We start from the raw sequence: 16,451 nt of genomic DNA, 5'->3' as shown, positions 1-16,451 counted from the left end.
CAATAAGGCTTGGCTCGCTGTCTGCTCGAATTTATCCCAAAGGTGTTCTTTCGAGTTGAGGTCAGAAATCTGTGCAGGCCAGTCAAGTTCCTCCATCCCAAACTCGCTCATCCATGTCTTTATCGACCTTGCTTTGTGCCCTGGTCGAAAGGTGGAGGGGGGTATAATGGTATTGGGTTTTTTTTTCCAGGAGTTGGGCTTGGCTCCTTAGTTCCAGTGAAGGGAACTCTTAAGGTTTCAGCATACCAAGACTTTGTTGGGGATGGCCTCTTCCTCTTCCAACATGACTGCACACTAGTGCACTAAGCAAGGTCCATAGAGACATGGATGAGAGAGTTTGGGGTGGAGGAACTTGACTGGTTTGCACAGAGTCCTGACCTCAACCAGATTAAAACGTAAGCCAGACTGTGAGCCAGACTGTGAGCCAGACCTCACAAATGTGCTTCTGGAAGAATGGTCAAACATTCCTATAGACACACTCCTAAACCTTGTGGACAGCTTTCCCAGAATAGCTGTTATAGCTACAAAGGGTGGGCACTCACAATATTGAACCCTACAGACTAAGCCTGGGATGCCATTAAAGCTCATGTGCATGTAAAGGCAGGCCAATACTTTTGGCAATATAGTGTATGTGTGTGTGTGTGTAATATATATACTTACACACACATTATGGATCCCAGCTAAAATGAACTACAGGCTTTCTTTGTTAGGTCTAAATTATGCAATAATTCAGAAATTCACAAACAAAATCAATTTTAGTTGAGGCTGAACTGATGCACACATATAGACTTTGGGATGGTTAGAATGTTACATTTGGCAAATTTCAATTTTTGGTTGGTTTTCTGCTTTCATTCCCACAACTATAAATATTTCATGCCTATACAGTTTGGCCCATGAACAAATATGCAGCAGGTGCCTATAGCAGGATATATAACTTTGTGTTTGTGCATTTGTTAGATACTTATAAGTTGAAGAAATCCGTGTGCTCGGTTACTTGCATGTTGGATAAAATGCACCAACCTTGATGTGGAATGCATGAGAGTCCACATGCCCTGGTGTGTCTTGTGCTTGGAAAACAAAGAACACCAAATATAAGTTAATGCTCACAGCACAGAGCTACAACACCTGATTAGTCTGCCTGCATGTGTCCTGACTCTCCTGCCAGCTTATCTCCCAGTTGTAGGAGGTGGATTGTAGGAAGATTTGTCATCTAGATTAGTTGCCTTATTTTTCGCAATGACATGAGCACAGGCTATAATCAGTTACAAATTCACATTTATTAGTTTGGGCATTGCATGCCTGAAATCTTAACCCAATTCTGCCAAAAATAAAATCTTTTCCAACAGTCCCGATATGTTTGAACCTCCCTTTTTTTTTTTTTTTTGCTCAGGATAGTAATTGGGTTAAAAAATGTTTTTAAAAATCCCTGTTTACAGGTTTATGGGTTGTGTGTGGGTGAAATGGTAACCCAGTTTTGCTATAGAGGAAACATTTTCTAATGTTCATATGTACTATACATGAACACTTGCAGCTGGTTACAGTGATTCAAGTGCATATGTAGCATTGAAGCTTGTTAATGTAAGTCTCCAATTTTGTATGTGCCATTTCTTTCAGCTCTAGAGGTCTAGGTACTATATAGCCATGGTACTTGGCATTGTGTGATATTACAGGCGCTAAGGAAACATTTGTTATATGTTTAGCTACCAACTTTAGCCTTTAATCATAGCTTTCAATTAGATTATTTTGAGATCTAACTAACCAGTAGAATGTTAAACCCCAAGCATCTAACACAATATAAAACCAACAAAGTAATAAGCATGTCAGCACTGCAGTCAAGTGTTAAATGATCTTACGTTTTTGTATTGGCAAGTTAAAAATGTAAAGCCTATCTACTCCCAAAAATGCAAACTTATGTATTACGGCCTACCAGTGTTAAAAACGTATGACTGCATTTTGTTTTTTGTTTTTTTCACCCACCCGCCGTTCTCGCCAGTAACACACTTCCAGTCCTACCATGACGACGCTCACTCACTATTTTGTTTTAGGACAGCAAAAACCAGATAGGAATGTGCGACCTATCTATCCCTTGTGATAGCTGGGGTAGTGCAGCCAGGATCCTGATCTAACTGCTTTCACATTAGGACACACTAAGGGCTGGAAGTTAATTAAAATTATTGCAAACGCATTTTGAAATGGTGTGGAAGAGGACTCCAGTGGCAACCTGTGAAGCTCTGGTGAACTCCATGCCCAAGAGGGTTAAGGCAGTGCTTTAAAATAAGGGTGGCCACACACAATATTGACACTTTGGGCCCTATTTGGACATTAACACTTAGGGGTGTACTCCCTTTTGTTGCCAGCAGTTTAGAAATGAATGGCTGTGTTGTTATTTTGAGGGGACAGCAAATTTAAACTGTTATACAAGCTGTACACTCACTACTTTACATTGTAGCAAAGTGTAATTTCTTCAGTTTTGTCACGTGAAAAGATATGTTAAAATATTTGCAAAAATGTGAGGGGTGTACTCACTTTTGTGAGATACTGTATATCTATACCAATGACACACTGGGTGCAAGGTTTTAGCCCCAAGCCTGCATCTTGAACAATGAGCAGCAATAACAGTTGGCTGTGGCAGCTCACAGCTTTATGATCTTCAGGAACTAATCAGAAATCAGATTAGCCTGCTCATCCTAGGCACATCTGTTATTAGTTGAAAGGGCTAGTACTTTCATTGGTGGGTGGGTAACTGTTGCAGTTCTTGCAATTAGAGTCAAGTGGTGATCCACTAAATTATTTTATTAGGAGAGATCAGACCTCACTATAAAGGAGATGTAAGACAAGACACTAGCCCCTTTTTTTCAAAATATTGTGTTAGATGTTCTATTTTTCTGTTTGATTTCCTTTGTGTATAAGTTGCAGGTGGCAATGATTGCTGTCCCATTACTGGCAAAATCACAGTCTCGAGCTCTGTATTGATTAAAGCACCTGAGTGATTTCTAATATCCCTTCCCTTCTTCAGCCTTCTGCGTTACTTCCCGTCCCAGCCGTTTACTTTGGCGTAGTCGTGGCTATCCTGTATTGGTGTTACGGCCTGTTTTGGTAGAGAAAGGTACACGCTGCTCTTGTCTGTCCTTCACTTTCCACCTACATGTCCCATCCTTGTAACATTAATGCATGGTCAGGTAACAGGACAGGCTGTCCGCTGCCAGAGTGACTGAAATGTACTAACCATCTAACATCTGTCTGTCTCTCTTCCTGTGTGTGCTAAACACTTCTCTTCCAGTGAATGTCCATCTGAGCGTATGAAAAACCCCTGCACGGAGAGAAGAGCAGTGTTGAGAAAGGCTGAAGGTCAAAGTTTGATCAGGGGTTTTCCATGCCTGTTAGACCTGTTTTATAAGGCATTGAGACCTGGTACAACATGGCTACGTGGCTATGAAGCATGAAGAGATATTGAACTTGGAGATCTCCACTTTTAAAAAAGTAGTGAAGTACTTGCCCTTAAATGATTACCAGGGGTCTTTTTCCTCAGACTCACGCAATTTACCAGCCTCCACTTCGACCTACTGGTCTCCGCTTTCGTGTAAATGTTTTTGCCCATGCAAAGAACAGTGAAAAGTTGTTAGCTCTTCACTCCATCCCAGAAGCTTACATCTTCCTTGCTCTCAACATTTCATAAAGCCGCCGGGACTGGAAAATAAAGCCTTGCCTAAGCTTTAAGCTTACCCTGTAGACGCTTACACTGTGGTGTTGAGTTCTTCCCTGGCCTCAAGTGACAGTGCTTGGCTAATTACAAGCCACCAATACTGTCACATGGAAGAGAGGGAGTCGCATGTTCACCTAGAAAAGGGTATTTCAATTCACTCCTGGTTGCTGAACAAAGCAATGGCAGGATGAAGTGAAATTGGGTATATGCTTGCTAAGGAGCATTGGAGCCAAGTGAACTTTTTAAAGCCAGCCACTCTGTGTACTCTTCATTATGAAATCTTTTTATTGGCTACATGTAAAATGACACAGCATCAGAAATGTAACCCATTTCAGCATGTACAGCCTTCCTCATAGCATACCAGGAAGGTTGTATAAGCTGTAGGCAAAAATGTGTTTCTTTATCGAGTACTTTTGGGGTAGTTGGCTTTATACATTCTCAATTTATGCTTTGGGGGATTAACGCCCCAGCCTGGGCATCGGTCTCCAGCTTTTGAATTTTTAACACAGCAGTTGAGCTCAGGTAAGGTTTGTCCTATAACCTTTTACTTCGAGCAAAGTAAAAGTTTACTTTAAAATTCAAGGATCCATGCAATAGAAGAGCTTTTATTTTCTCACTCTAGCAAACTGGTGCCTCTGGTCTTCCTCTTTCTTCCAGCACCGCAGCCTTCATAACACTACATCCTCAGAGATGCCACTGTTACCAGATGAGTCTGTGGTTCTATTGTCTGACAATTATGTTGCTGGTGTGTACTCTGAGGCAACATTACTGGATCAGAGACAAGGTAGAAGAGACCGGGGATGTATATAAAAGCTCTTCTGTTGCCACCGACCATTGATTTTCCTTTTTTTTTTTTTTTTACCTTGACAAACGCACTATGAAATAGACCTGTTGTTCGTTTTTAAAAAAAAAAGCTTTTAACATTGCTAAATTGGATAAAGAGCAGTAAAGCCCTGAAATACTTAATTTTCTTGTAGAAATGGCTCGCTCTCTTGGTTCCCTTCAGTGCTGGCATCATGTGTAAGAGCATGAACTGAGAGCTTCATTGTGTGTTCTCTGCTGCACTGAAGGATCTTCCAGTCCAAACTTTGACTCCTAAAATCTGACCAAGGAAAATGCAGCAATAAGATACTCCTGGCACAAGCCTTTTAATTCTTTTTTGCGAAAATTGATCTGGTGGTGATCTTGATCAGAAGACTGTGGCTTGGTGTGACTGAAAATGGCTAGAACGGGAATTTGATCTTAAGGCTTTGTTATATTTATATAAAGCATTTGATCATCATTTTCCCACAGTACTTATGCATAACACATTGGATATGCGCGGAAGTCAAATTTCCAGACATTTCAACATTCTCAGAAGTTTGAGTGATTACCCTGTTCTGTGGCCACTGCTTTAAATGCATTTTTGAAAGTGGAAGATCCTATCAAATTGTTAACTTGCTTCAAACCTCTACCTGTGCAGATGTTACAGGAGATCTTTTGTTATTGATAGCAGTCACAGCTAAACCCAAAGGGCCTATCCATCTACTAAAGTTACAGTGTACCGAAAGTATTCACAGCGCTTCACTTTTTCCAAATTTTGTTATGTTCCAGCCTTATTCCAAAATGGATTAAGTTCATTATTTCTTTCCTTCATTGACGGACACAGCTCCTGATTCTTCTTAACCATTGGGTTATACTGCCCCTTACAGGAGTAGGACACTAGGCAGAAAAAAAGCTTGACTACGCCTATGGCCAGTTCCGGGGGAATACACCCACTCTCCTCTATAGGCATTCCGTTTTTTTCTGCCTAGTCAGGAGTAAGGACCTAGTTCCTTGCTGGGATCTTTGGTCCTTGCTATTTTTTTCTTTTTAAATGGAATTTTTTCCTATCTTTTTAAAGTCCAATATTTGGCTCCTTCAGTGCGGGCTCCGTTCCCGCCCTGGGATCTTAATGTGGTGCTTTCCGCTCTACAGAAGCCTCCCTTTGAAAATATTCAGGAGGTTTCCCTGCTTGCGCTGCCTCAGAAGGTGGCCTTTTTTGGTAGCTATCGTCTCTGTGCGCAGGGTGTCGGAACTGGCGGGGTTATCCTGTCGTTCACCTTATTGGTGATTCATAAGGATAAGGTGGTGCTTCGCCCCCTGTCCATCATTCCTTCCTAAGGTGGTCTCTGACTGTTATTTGAATGAAGACATTGTGTTGCCTTCCCCGTGTCCCAGGCCAAACATCCAAAGGAAATTGCCTTACATGTCTTGGATGTGGTCCGGGCAATAAGGGTGTACCTAGCAGCTACAGAGTCTTTTAGGAAGTCAGAATCTCTATTTGTGCTCATGGACGGACCTCACAAAGGGGTTGTCCGCTTCTTCTGCGACCATTTCTAGATGAATCAGACAGATGGTGGTTCGGGTCTATTGCATCAGGGGTCAGGTTCCTCCTTTTCCTATCAAGGAGCACTCTACTACGGCACTTAGTGTCTCGTTGGCTTCCGTCAGCGAGCGTCGGTGACGCAGGTTTGCAAGGCCGCCACCTGGTCGTCGGTGCACACTTTTACAAAATGTTTATAAAGTGGATGTGTTTGCATTTACAGATGCTTCTTTTGGCCGCAAGGTTTTGCTGCCTGCTGTTTAGAGGACATGGTCCTCTTTGGTGTATTGTTTTTTCCAGATGAGCTCCAGATGTTTATGGTTGAGCTGCATCTTACCTGGTTGGCTATGGTTAGCCTTGGGAATTTTTGTCTGCTGTTTTCCCACCTCTCATGTTTAACACTGCTTTGGGACATCCCAATGGTTAAGAAGAATCAGGAGCTGTGTCCATCAGTGAATGAAAGAGAAAATAGGATTTTTGAAAATCAATTTCTCTGATCATTGATGGACACAGCACCCACCCCTCGGCTTGTAACAAAACTGAGTGCCTATAGCGGAGAATGAGTGTATACCCCCTGGGACTGCCTAGTGTCCTACTCCTGTAGGGAGCAGTATAACCCAATGGTTAAGAATCAGGCACTGTCCGTCAATGAGCATCATTTCAGAAATGGATTTTACGGTAAGTCCAAAAATCCATTATTTTCCTCAAAATTCTACAAACAATAACCCTTAGTGACCACATGAAAGAAGTTTGTTTGAAATCTTTGCAAATTTAGTAAATTTAGTAAAAATTCAATAAAAATCCCATGTACAAAAGTATTCACAGCCTTTGCTCAATACTTTGTTGAAGCACCTTTGGCACCAATTACAGCCTCAAGTCTTTTTGTGTATCATGCTACAAGCTTGGCACACCTATTTTTGGGCAGTTTATCACATTCTTCTCTGCAGGACCTCTCAAGCTCCATCAGGTTGGATGTGGCATGTCGGTGCACAGCCATTTTCAGATGTCTCCAGAGATGTTCAACTGGGTTCAAGTTTAGGCTCTGGCTGGGCTACACAAGGACATTCACAGAGTTGTCCTTTAGTCACACCTTTGTTATCTTGGCTGTGTGCTTAGGGTCGTTGTCCTCTTGGAAGATGAATATTTGCCCCAGTCTGAGGTCCAGAGCCCTCTGGAGCAGGTTTTCATCAAGGATGTCTCTACATTGCTGCATTCATCTTTCCCTATATCCTGCCTTGTCTCCCTGTTCCTGCCGCTGAAAAACCTTCCCACAGCATGAAGCTGCCCCTACCATGCTTCACCAAAGGGATGGTATTGGCCAGGTAATGAATGGTGCCTGATTTCCTCCAGACATGACGCTTGCCATTCAGGCCAAAGAGTTCAATCTTTGTTTCATAGGGCCTGGGAATTTTGAAGAGAGGCTCCTTCAGGTGCTTTTTGGCAAACTCGAGACGGGCTGTCATGTGCCTTTTACTGAGGAGTGGTTTCTGTCTGGCCACTTCTCCATACAGGCCTGATTGGTGGAGTGCTGCAGAGATAGTTGTTCTTTTAGAAGGTTCTCCTCTCTCCACAGAGAAACTCTGGAGCACTGTCAGTGACTATCGGGTTCTTGGTCACCTCCCTGACTAAGACCCTTTTCTCCTGATCGCTCAGTTTGGCTGGGCGGCTTGCTCTAGGATGAGTTCTGGTGGTTCCAAACTTCTTCCATTTACCGATGATAGAGGCCACTGTACTCATTGGGACCTTCAATGCTACAGAAATTTTTCTGTACTCTTCCCCAGATCTGTGCCTGGATACAATCATGTCTTGGAGGTCTACAGACAATAACTTGGAATTCTTGGCTTGGTTTGTGCTCTGACATGCGCTGTTAACTCTGGGACCTTATATAGACAGGTTTGTGCCTTTTCAAATTATGTCCAATCCACTGAATTTACCACAGGTTGACTCCAAGTTGTAGAAACATATCAAGAATGATCAGTGGAAACAGGCTGCGCCTAGCTCAAATTTTTGTGTCATGGCATAGGCTGTGAACCCTTATGTATATGTGTTTTTTTTTTTTTTATATAAATTTGCAAAGATTTCAAACAAACTTCTTTCACATTGTCATTATGTGGTATTGTTTGTAGACTTTTGATGAAAATAATGAATTGACTCCATTTTGGAATAAGGCTGTAACCAAGAAATGTGGAAAAAGTGAATTTCTGTGAATACTTTGTGGATGCACTGTATACCCATGTAGCTGTGATTCCTATCTTAGTAGAATGCAAGCACTTAAGTAAAGATTTTTCCCACTTTGCTGACAAACTGACTGCCTTTCTCAACACTCACATTTGTAATCTTTTCTTTAATACTATACATGTCTGTTGAAAGCAATTTTCTTTCAGTATACAGTACTACAGAAATAATAAAGTGAATGGTTGGGAATCATACTGAATGTAAAAAAGCTGTATTATCTGTGTATGTGCATGGGTGGTTTGTATTTGCAATAGCTAATACAAACCTATATATAACATGGATGTGTGTTTTCTTTCTCTACAGGTGTAAACCATTTCTCAGTGGTCGAAATGTGGAGTAAAAATAAGAGTGTAGTACAGTAACTAATTGCAACCAATCGGCAGTTGTCTTGATATTTTGACTGCTTATTGGTTATTATAACTTACTGTACTTTATATTACTTTTTGTACTGCTTTATTAAACCCTTTTTAATTATGTATCTATCTTTCAATCTACCTACCCACCGGTGTACTTGCCCGTTTACCCACCTGTGTACTTGCCCTGCTATGTATCGATTTACTTGGGTACCTACCTACCTGTCAGTCCAACTGTCTGTTTACCCATCTATGTCTACCGAATCCTTTGTCTTACCATGAAATTGGCCATCTGCTTTCCTGTCTCTCATTCTAATTTTGCTCTCTTAGTGTTATGATAAACCATACATTTGTCCTCTAATTCTAAGTCTGACTGAAATGTTTCCTAGGTCACATACAGCTTGTAAGTATTTTCAGAGCTGTTGGCATCCCTTATGTTACAGCCAATAATGGCCTCTGAGACGTTTTCTTCCATGCCTAGTCAATAATTCCCACCTTGTGTGTCTTATATTTACAGAAACCGTGGCCTTGGGTGACTGTGATGGCGGCGTTGGTAGCCGTAACCGCAGTGATGCTGTATCCCAGCCTCAGCAGAGGCTCACCGTGAGACTGCTCATCAAAGCCATGTACTGTCCTCCGTCGTAGCCAGCATCGCTCACAATTGGAGAACATACACACACCGAAACAAAAATGGATCCTTACTCTTCCTTTTTACCTCTTTAAAAAAAAAAATAAACACAAGTCTGAGAGAACAGAAGTAGGGCCGTTGCTTTAACCTGTAATATATGTAATAGTCCAGCAGGGGAATAAAGATATGACTTTATCTTTCTATAGGCAAGACTTTGCTTGCTATCTTTCATGTACCTGTTAAGTCTAGTTTGGTGGTATCGGAGATACTGTTATGGCCTTGAGCAGGCTTTTGGTACCAAATTATTTATGATGTTTTGGGTTTGTGGCTGTTTTACTCTCAAACGTCTTGTAAAGATCATATAACCTTTGCCATGGGAAACACACACACATCAAGGTATAGCAATGAGATGCTGATGGAATTTTCCACCTGTCCCATGTATCATAGAGCTGTCAAGATCACACTCCTTTTAAAGAGAATCTACTGTGTGTACACTAATTTTTAGTTTTTATTGAGTTCTCAACCAATATGCATTCAAGTTTATAATTGTCAACCATTCTTTTCCATCAATGGGATTGTGAAACGGTGATGATCCATGTGTCTTAATGGCCACCTTAATGGAATACACACTATATTTCATTGCTTTTCAGGAATGTTTAGCAGAAGATTGAAGATGTTCAGTCATCCAGTCCAATCTGCTGGAAGGATGGACTGGGTCTTTTAAAGCTGAACTCCAGGCAAATATAAAAGATACAAATTAATGCATTTATGTTTTTATTCATGCATCATTCAATTTATTTTTGTACAATCAACCAGTGTAAGTACCTGAATTTGACTTCAGAATCAGCAGAATTTTAGACTGATGGAGGAGCATCACAAGTCAGCTGTGCTGCAGTGCTCGTGTGGTAACAAGTAACTTGCTAAAAGGAGAGAACAGAGGGGAGCTTGTTGGCTTATTGCTTTCTATTTTCCTGTTAGTCACAGGCTGGGGAGGAATAAGACCTGTAAGTGAAACTTAACTGCAGAAGAGAAAAATGAGATCTGTCTGCCAGATAGGGCTGTGCTGTATGACAGCTGTGTAAATCTCAGAACTAGATGGATAGAAATACAAATCCTTTTGGCAGGTAAAACCGCCCCCCATGAATGTATTTCATCTGTGTATTTAACGGTTTGCTTGGCGTTCAGCTTTTAGACTCTAAAATGTTGTAGGGTGTAAAGTTAAACTTTATTACATATTTGGATCATACTGTTCTGGCTTTTGAAATGTATGACCGATAACATGAATTTGAACATTAAATTAAACTTTTACATGCTACAGCTTGTAGTTCCAGGTCAGCTGAAGGAAAGCCGATTTGCCAGTCTATGGTATACAGTGTTCTAATTGCAGTCATGTGATTCCTGTCAAAAGTGACACTCGCTGGTTTGCTCCAGGATGCCACCTAGTGGTGAGGGTGGTTCTAGAAGGAAGACTAAATGTCTCTGCTGCCACTTATGGTTCACTGTCTCCCCCTGAGTCTAAAGGGAAGCCAACATTTTAAGCTAACCCCTACCAAAAACTGGTTTTAGGGGGAGAGGAATAGGATTATCCTAAATTCTTACTTTAAATGTTAGTGTTTCAGCTTTACTGATGAGGTCTATATAAAATTTCTTCCATCTCTTCCCCACCGACTATTCTGGGAATCCTTAGACAGGCGATGTGTGATAGTAAAGAAACAAAAGAAAATTGATGGAGGATTTTCACATCAAGTATGCAAAAGGCAATCCTAAATGTAAATCTCCTACTATCCTACTAGTTTTCAGTAGAGGATTTCTTTTGATATCAGTTTTTTTTTTTTTCCCTGCGCATATTATGCAGATAAAATGTCTACCAGTTATTTTGCACTGTTTTACTCTGTTAAGAGCTGCATTACTGTTGATGCACACCAAGGTGTTGTGTCATTTACAATGTGGGCTTACAGTAAGTGGGTTTAATGACGCTGGCTGAGATTCATTCTGAATGTGGGCATCGGTGGGCAGTGCTGCAGCAAGGACAAGATGAGTAGTCAAAAATAAAATCACTTTTATTGAAAATAATTAATATATTTCAGCTTTAAAATTAACTGCAGTCAAGAGCTGTGATGACTCCCCAGGTTTCACAGTGCAGACTGAGCCACTCTCTGCAAGCAGAGGCACTTACTGAATTGTGCCGATCACTAATAATGTAATACATAGGTGGTGACACGTTCAAAAATATGTTTTAAGGTGCCTTGAAGGCAGAGATTTAGCATTAGAAAGGATCAAGTAGTCAGAGTAGGCTGTTTCAATCCAAGCCCAATCACGTAGTGTTTCTGTAATGACTAGTGCTGGCAGCACATTTTTGAATACCTTGTCTGTCTTTCACAGGGTGTCTGTATACTTTGCCCATAGCAAAAGATAAGAGTCACACTTAAAGCGGAACAACATGTTATACTTCCCACCTCTGTGCAGTTTGTTTTGCACAGAGCAGCCTGGATCCTCCTCTTCTCGGGTCCCTCGTTACTGCTCCTGACCCCTCCCTCCTTTCGAGTGCCCCCACAGCAAGCAGCTTGCTATGGGGGCACCTGAGCGAAGCTGCAGTTCCTTGTTTCCATTCAGACACAGAGCTGCTTTTCGGCCCCGCCCCACTCTCTCATGATTGGCTAACTGACTTTGATTGACAGCCGTGGGAGCCAATGGTGCAATGGCTGTGTTTTAGCCAATCCGAAGGGAGAATTCCAGACAGCCAAGGGACTCGTTGACATCGCTGGTAAGAAAGGGGGCTCAGGTAAGTATTAGGGGGTGCTGGGGAGGCTGCTGCACACAGAAGGCTTTTTATCCTAATACATAGAATGCATTAAGATAAAAAAAAAACATTCTGACTTTACAACTCCTTTAAGAAGATTGCATAAGCAATTTAAGGCCCCTATTTGCCTGCTCACTACCTTCTCCGATGCTGTATAGTGAGCAGCACATATGCAGCTCCGCTTACAGCGCAGTGCTGAAATGACTGGTTCCTGCATATATGCCGTAGTGACGTCATCCCACGCTGGCCAATGATCAGGCCTGAAGACCGACACTCAAAATAAGATGATGGTGAAGGAATGTTGGCCGGGAGAGTATTAAAGCCTTTAGTTCCACTTTAAATTTGGCGGCTGTAGTAGAGTTTATAATGGCTGGCTGTGTCCCCTATGAAGCACAATATTATGTGCTGCCCTGCCAGCCTTTTTGTGTGTAAAGCAACTCATTTTTATTTTTATTCTATGACTGCAGTAAAACACTGTGCATATTGCCTTTCAGCTGTTTGGAATGTCTTAACTATATGAATAGTATGTTTGTTAAAGAAGAACACTGCTAAGCCCTGTTTGTATCTTTATTAACCACATAACAAAATTTCAATGTCAGTTCAGAAGAATCACCACCCTTCTAAAGTACGCTATTGTTTGAGTGCATCTAGGAGCGTGTGTTTGAGAGGTTTTGTTTGCATCAGAACTGCTTCTCTCCACATACAGCAAGTTCATGGGAAATCAAAAAGCAGCTTAAAGCAGGTGCTGAGGTCAATTGCAGTGAATTCAGAATGACCTTAAACGCTTCTCAAACTGATGTCAAAAGCATTTGTTCATCAGCACAGGTCATAACAACCAAGCATGTGTAATATTTAAAAATAAAAATGATTGCATTTCAGTAAATCATGGTCAGTGCTGATGGTGGGAAAAGCATAGATGAAGCGTGCTTTCCATAGTCTTCAAAAGGTCAGTCACAAATTATCCTGGGTGTCTGGTTAGGGCTTTTAGCTTATTTGCATATTAGAAGACCGCCCAGCCTAAGAGACTGGGATGGTATATATATTTTTTTATTTTTGCAACTCGGCCATCAGACTTGATATCTGGTGTTCTTCGACAAACCCTTGAAGAAACTTCAGAAAGCCAGGACTAATTATCCAGTAAAACAATAGACCACACTTGCCATTGAGCAAACCTTTTGTGCATTTTTCATGTTTTAAACTTTCCTCTGTGTTTAAACTCTTATACTAAGATGAACTACTGTGCTAAAAACATTCTCGGACAGCTCTGATGAAAGAAGACCCTCACATTTGGCACCCAAAACACCATCAATGACTGAAGTACGATGGATCAGCATAAATGAAAATCCAATCCCGTTCTTAACAGCAGATATAAGGGACTGTTCTACTGTAAGATCTCATGATATCACCATTGATGCGTGGAATTGTCTGCAGTCCAAACTGTTTTCATGTGTATTCCAGACACAAACCCCCTGACATCTTCCTGTGTGTATTTTCATAACTTATCACTACAGCTTATTGTATATTTGTCAGTGGTGGTAACACATCAACAGTGCATTGTGTACATAGTGCCAGATAGCACATACAAATTGAAGGACTTGCTGGACTTTTAATACTGTTGGTTTACCATGCCCTGGTAAGAGGTATGACATGGTATGAGTGCTGCCTTGGTGGATATTTTATGAAGAACTGAATAGATGACATTATTTTTGCCATTATGGAAATATAATCTATTTATTATTGCAGATTTTGGTGGTTTTCACTCTTGCTTGTATAGTGCCCCATTTACATTGATCATCATCAATCCTCACCATCACATTTATGTCAGTGTACAGATAGCGTTAATATACAGAGATGCTTTGCAGCCAAATTGCTATAACAAATCTTACATGTTGCAAAGTACCTATAGACATTAGACCCTTCGTCCAGTACTGGCAAATTGGGTAACCCTTAGCAACATGGACGTTAAAGGCACAGGGGCTAAGGAAAGTTCATCGGCTTGGTTGGGAAATTCTGTCTGATCCTCTATAATTTATTGTCGGGTGTGTGTGGTGGCTACATAAAATCTTAATGTACCACTTTTTTCATGTTTATATATGGTCATAGAAGAGCAGACCCCAAAGTAGAACTGTGATCAGATGGACATTTTCATATTCTTGGCATTAAATAAGCTAGCCCTTAACTGACTTCTGTATCTGCAACCATTGTGGAGTAATTCTTCTTCAAAGTTTGTGACAGAAGCTCCTCAGTTTTTCTTTGACTTTTGTTAGCTGTAAATACCCAATTTTAACATCTTCAAAGCTTTCATTGTGAGAATTTATCCAAAGTGCCTGCAGCTACAGAGTTCAGTGAAGGCTTTTGTAAAGCTTATTTATTGCTTGTAATAAATATTGATTTGGTTTAGTGTCTATAGCCTGGCCACAATTTTACTTATGACAAAACAATTGCCAAATAAATAAGGGTCGAGAGTTATTCTCCCAAACCCGTATTCCTTCCAGATGTGTTTGTTTTAAAAGTACTGTATGTTTGAACTGTACAAAGAGTTCCACTTTGCTGAAACCAGTGTGACCATTTTTACTGCTATCAAATGATTTCTGTTGTCTTAAGCAATGTTGAGATTTTTTCATCATTTGTAAAAATGTAATAGTTTATAAAATATGAGTAATTTTAAACCAGGGTTGTGTAACCTGTGAGTCAGGATCCCAACCAGAGAAGTGAAATCTATTTGCGGAGTTCTTGACTGACCTTTGTTTTACATTGTTTTAGGGACTTAAAATAAGGCCAAGAACATTTGCGACATCACATGGCTTTAGTTTACCTTACAACTGCTCTTCTCCTCCTGCAAGTCGATGAGAATTCAAAAGCAGCATGATGCCGCGTAGGAGGTTGAATGCGGGTGGGTGGGAAAATAGAAGCACCTGTGAAGATACTCTGAAGGATCTTAAATGTTCAGCTTGTATATGAACAGTGTATACAGCAAGCTTTTACAAATCAATCATTGGAGCTTCTAAAGCAGAAGAAAATGCTTTTAAAATACTCTTCTGTTGCTGGTGATACTAGGCCTCACAGAGGGATCTTGGAAAGCTCAGGATCCCATTTTTTGCACAAAGATGTTACAGGTTGGTGATTTTAGAAGTATTTGGGATCCTCAACTTTCCCAGGATCTTGAAAAAAGACCTACTGACTTCACCTTGTCTGGATGAGTGTGTTGAGAGTAAGGTGTAAAATATATATATATATTTTTTTTTTTTTTCCCATTCTTAGTGTGGGTGTATCCACTTAAGCACACCTTGCTTTTTAGTGCAAAGTCCACTTAAAACTCAAGTTTAAGGATGTTAAATACAGGTCTAAAAGGGAGTGTCTAAATTGACAGTATGCATTCCTATTAAGATCTGCGTTAAACATCTCCTACCTGGTGCTGTATGGTACTTAAAAGTATTTTAAAGTGGTTGTAAACCTCTGAAATTAAAAATAAACAAAGCATGACCTTCTGTAGTGTGTACTTGTTGCTATCGTTCGTTACCCTGCTAGCTGCATCACTTCAGGCAGTCGATACAGACACCAGACAATCCCGGGAGATGGCTCACAACCCCCCCCCCCCCCCCCCCCCCAAACACACAGACGATTGACAGCCTCAGATCTGCATATTTCCCTATGAGAGTGTTTAGAGGTGGTGTTTCCTTTCTCTCTACTCAAGTCTCAGATTACATGACTCCCTGCTCTATGCTGTTAAGTGTGTGACACCAGATCCCCACCCCCTGCCTTCTAGAGCTGAGAAATGCTATCTAAATTTTATACTTTAAATGGCTGTAGAGGAGAGGGGGCTACAGATCAACAGGTACAACCTATGTAGGGGAATTTGTTTCATCTCTGTGTATTGCCAGAGGCTAGTCACTTCACTGGGTATATGTAAGAGTTTACAGCCACTTTAACAAAAATGCCCGAAGCTTTGACCATGATTTGTAAAAGCTTGCTATACAATGCTTTTATATAAGCTGAAGCCCATTTGTACAAGGCTAGTCTTGAATGCTTCTGAATCTAGGCTCCACACACAAACCCTTGTATGCATGATTCCAAAGACACCCAATCACTTGGGGCCTGACTTCAAAGTAGTTGGGCACCGCTGCTTTAGGTGAACGATAACAAATATGTGATTGCTTTTACACTTTTTTCCATTTCCATTGTGCAGTTTCAAAGAGCTGAAGTTCGTGTGTGTCTGCTGAATCTTTTATGGGACTACAGTGCTCTAGTCATGCAAGAAGCACAGCTGCAGAAGTGTTATCCCATTGAATGTTGCCTTGAGATCAATTTTGTACTGTATTGCTGGGAGTATAAAACCTAGGCAAATGTGTTGGAATTCTATAGGAATAGCATATAGGGGTAATACGTCT

The 16,451-nt window shown here is 40.9% G+C and overlaps 1 protein-coding gene across 7 annotated transcripts in view; it reads left to right on the top strand.

Moving 5' to 3' along the window:
• The window catches only part of SLMAP (sarcolemma associated protein), a 301,840-nt gene extending 292,038 nt beyond the window's left edge, over window positions 1-9,802 (top strand). For 5 of the 7 annotated variants that reach the window (XM_082265558.1, XM_082265559.1, XM_082265556.1 and 2 more), the window contains one exon: window positions 9,153-9,802. In XM_082265558.1, coding sequence (XP_082121684.1) covers window positions 9,153-9,242 — 90 coding nt within the window. In that variant the 3' untranslated portion in view covers window positions 9,243-9,802. Of the gene's footprint in view, window positions 1-3,016; window positions 3,107-9,152 lie in introns of all 7 variants that reach the window. The other 2 variants (XM_082265562.1, XM_082265557.1) reach the window with 1 other exon arrangement.
• The last annotated feature ends 6,649 nt before the right edge of the window (window positions 9,803-16,451 follow it).

This window comes from Pelophylax lessonae, assembly GCF_965119305.1.
Source record: "Pelophylax lessonae genome assembly, chromosome: 8".
Lineage (NCBI taxonomy): Eukaryota > Metazoa > Chordata > Amphibia > Anura > Ranidae > Pelophylax > Pelophylax lessonae.
Note: the sequence above shows the minus strand (reverse complement) of the source record. Positions and strands in the feature narration are given on the sequence as shown.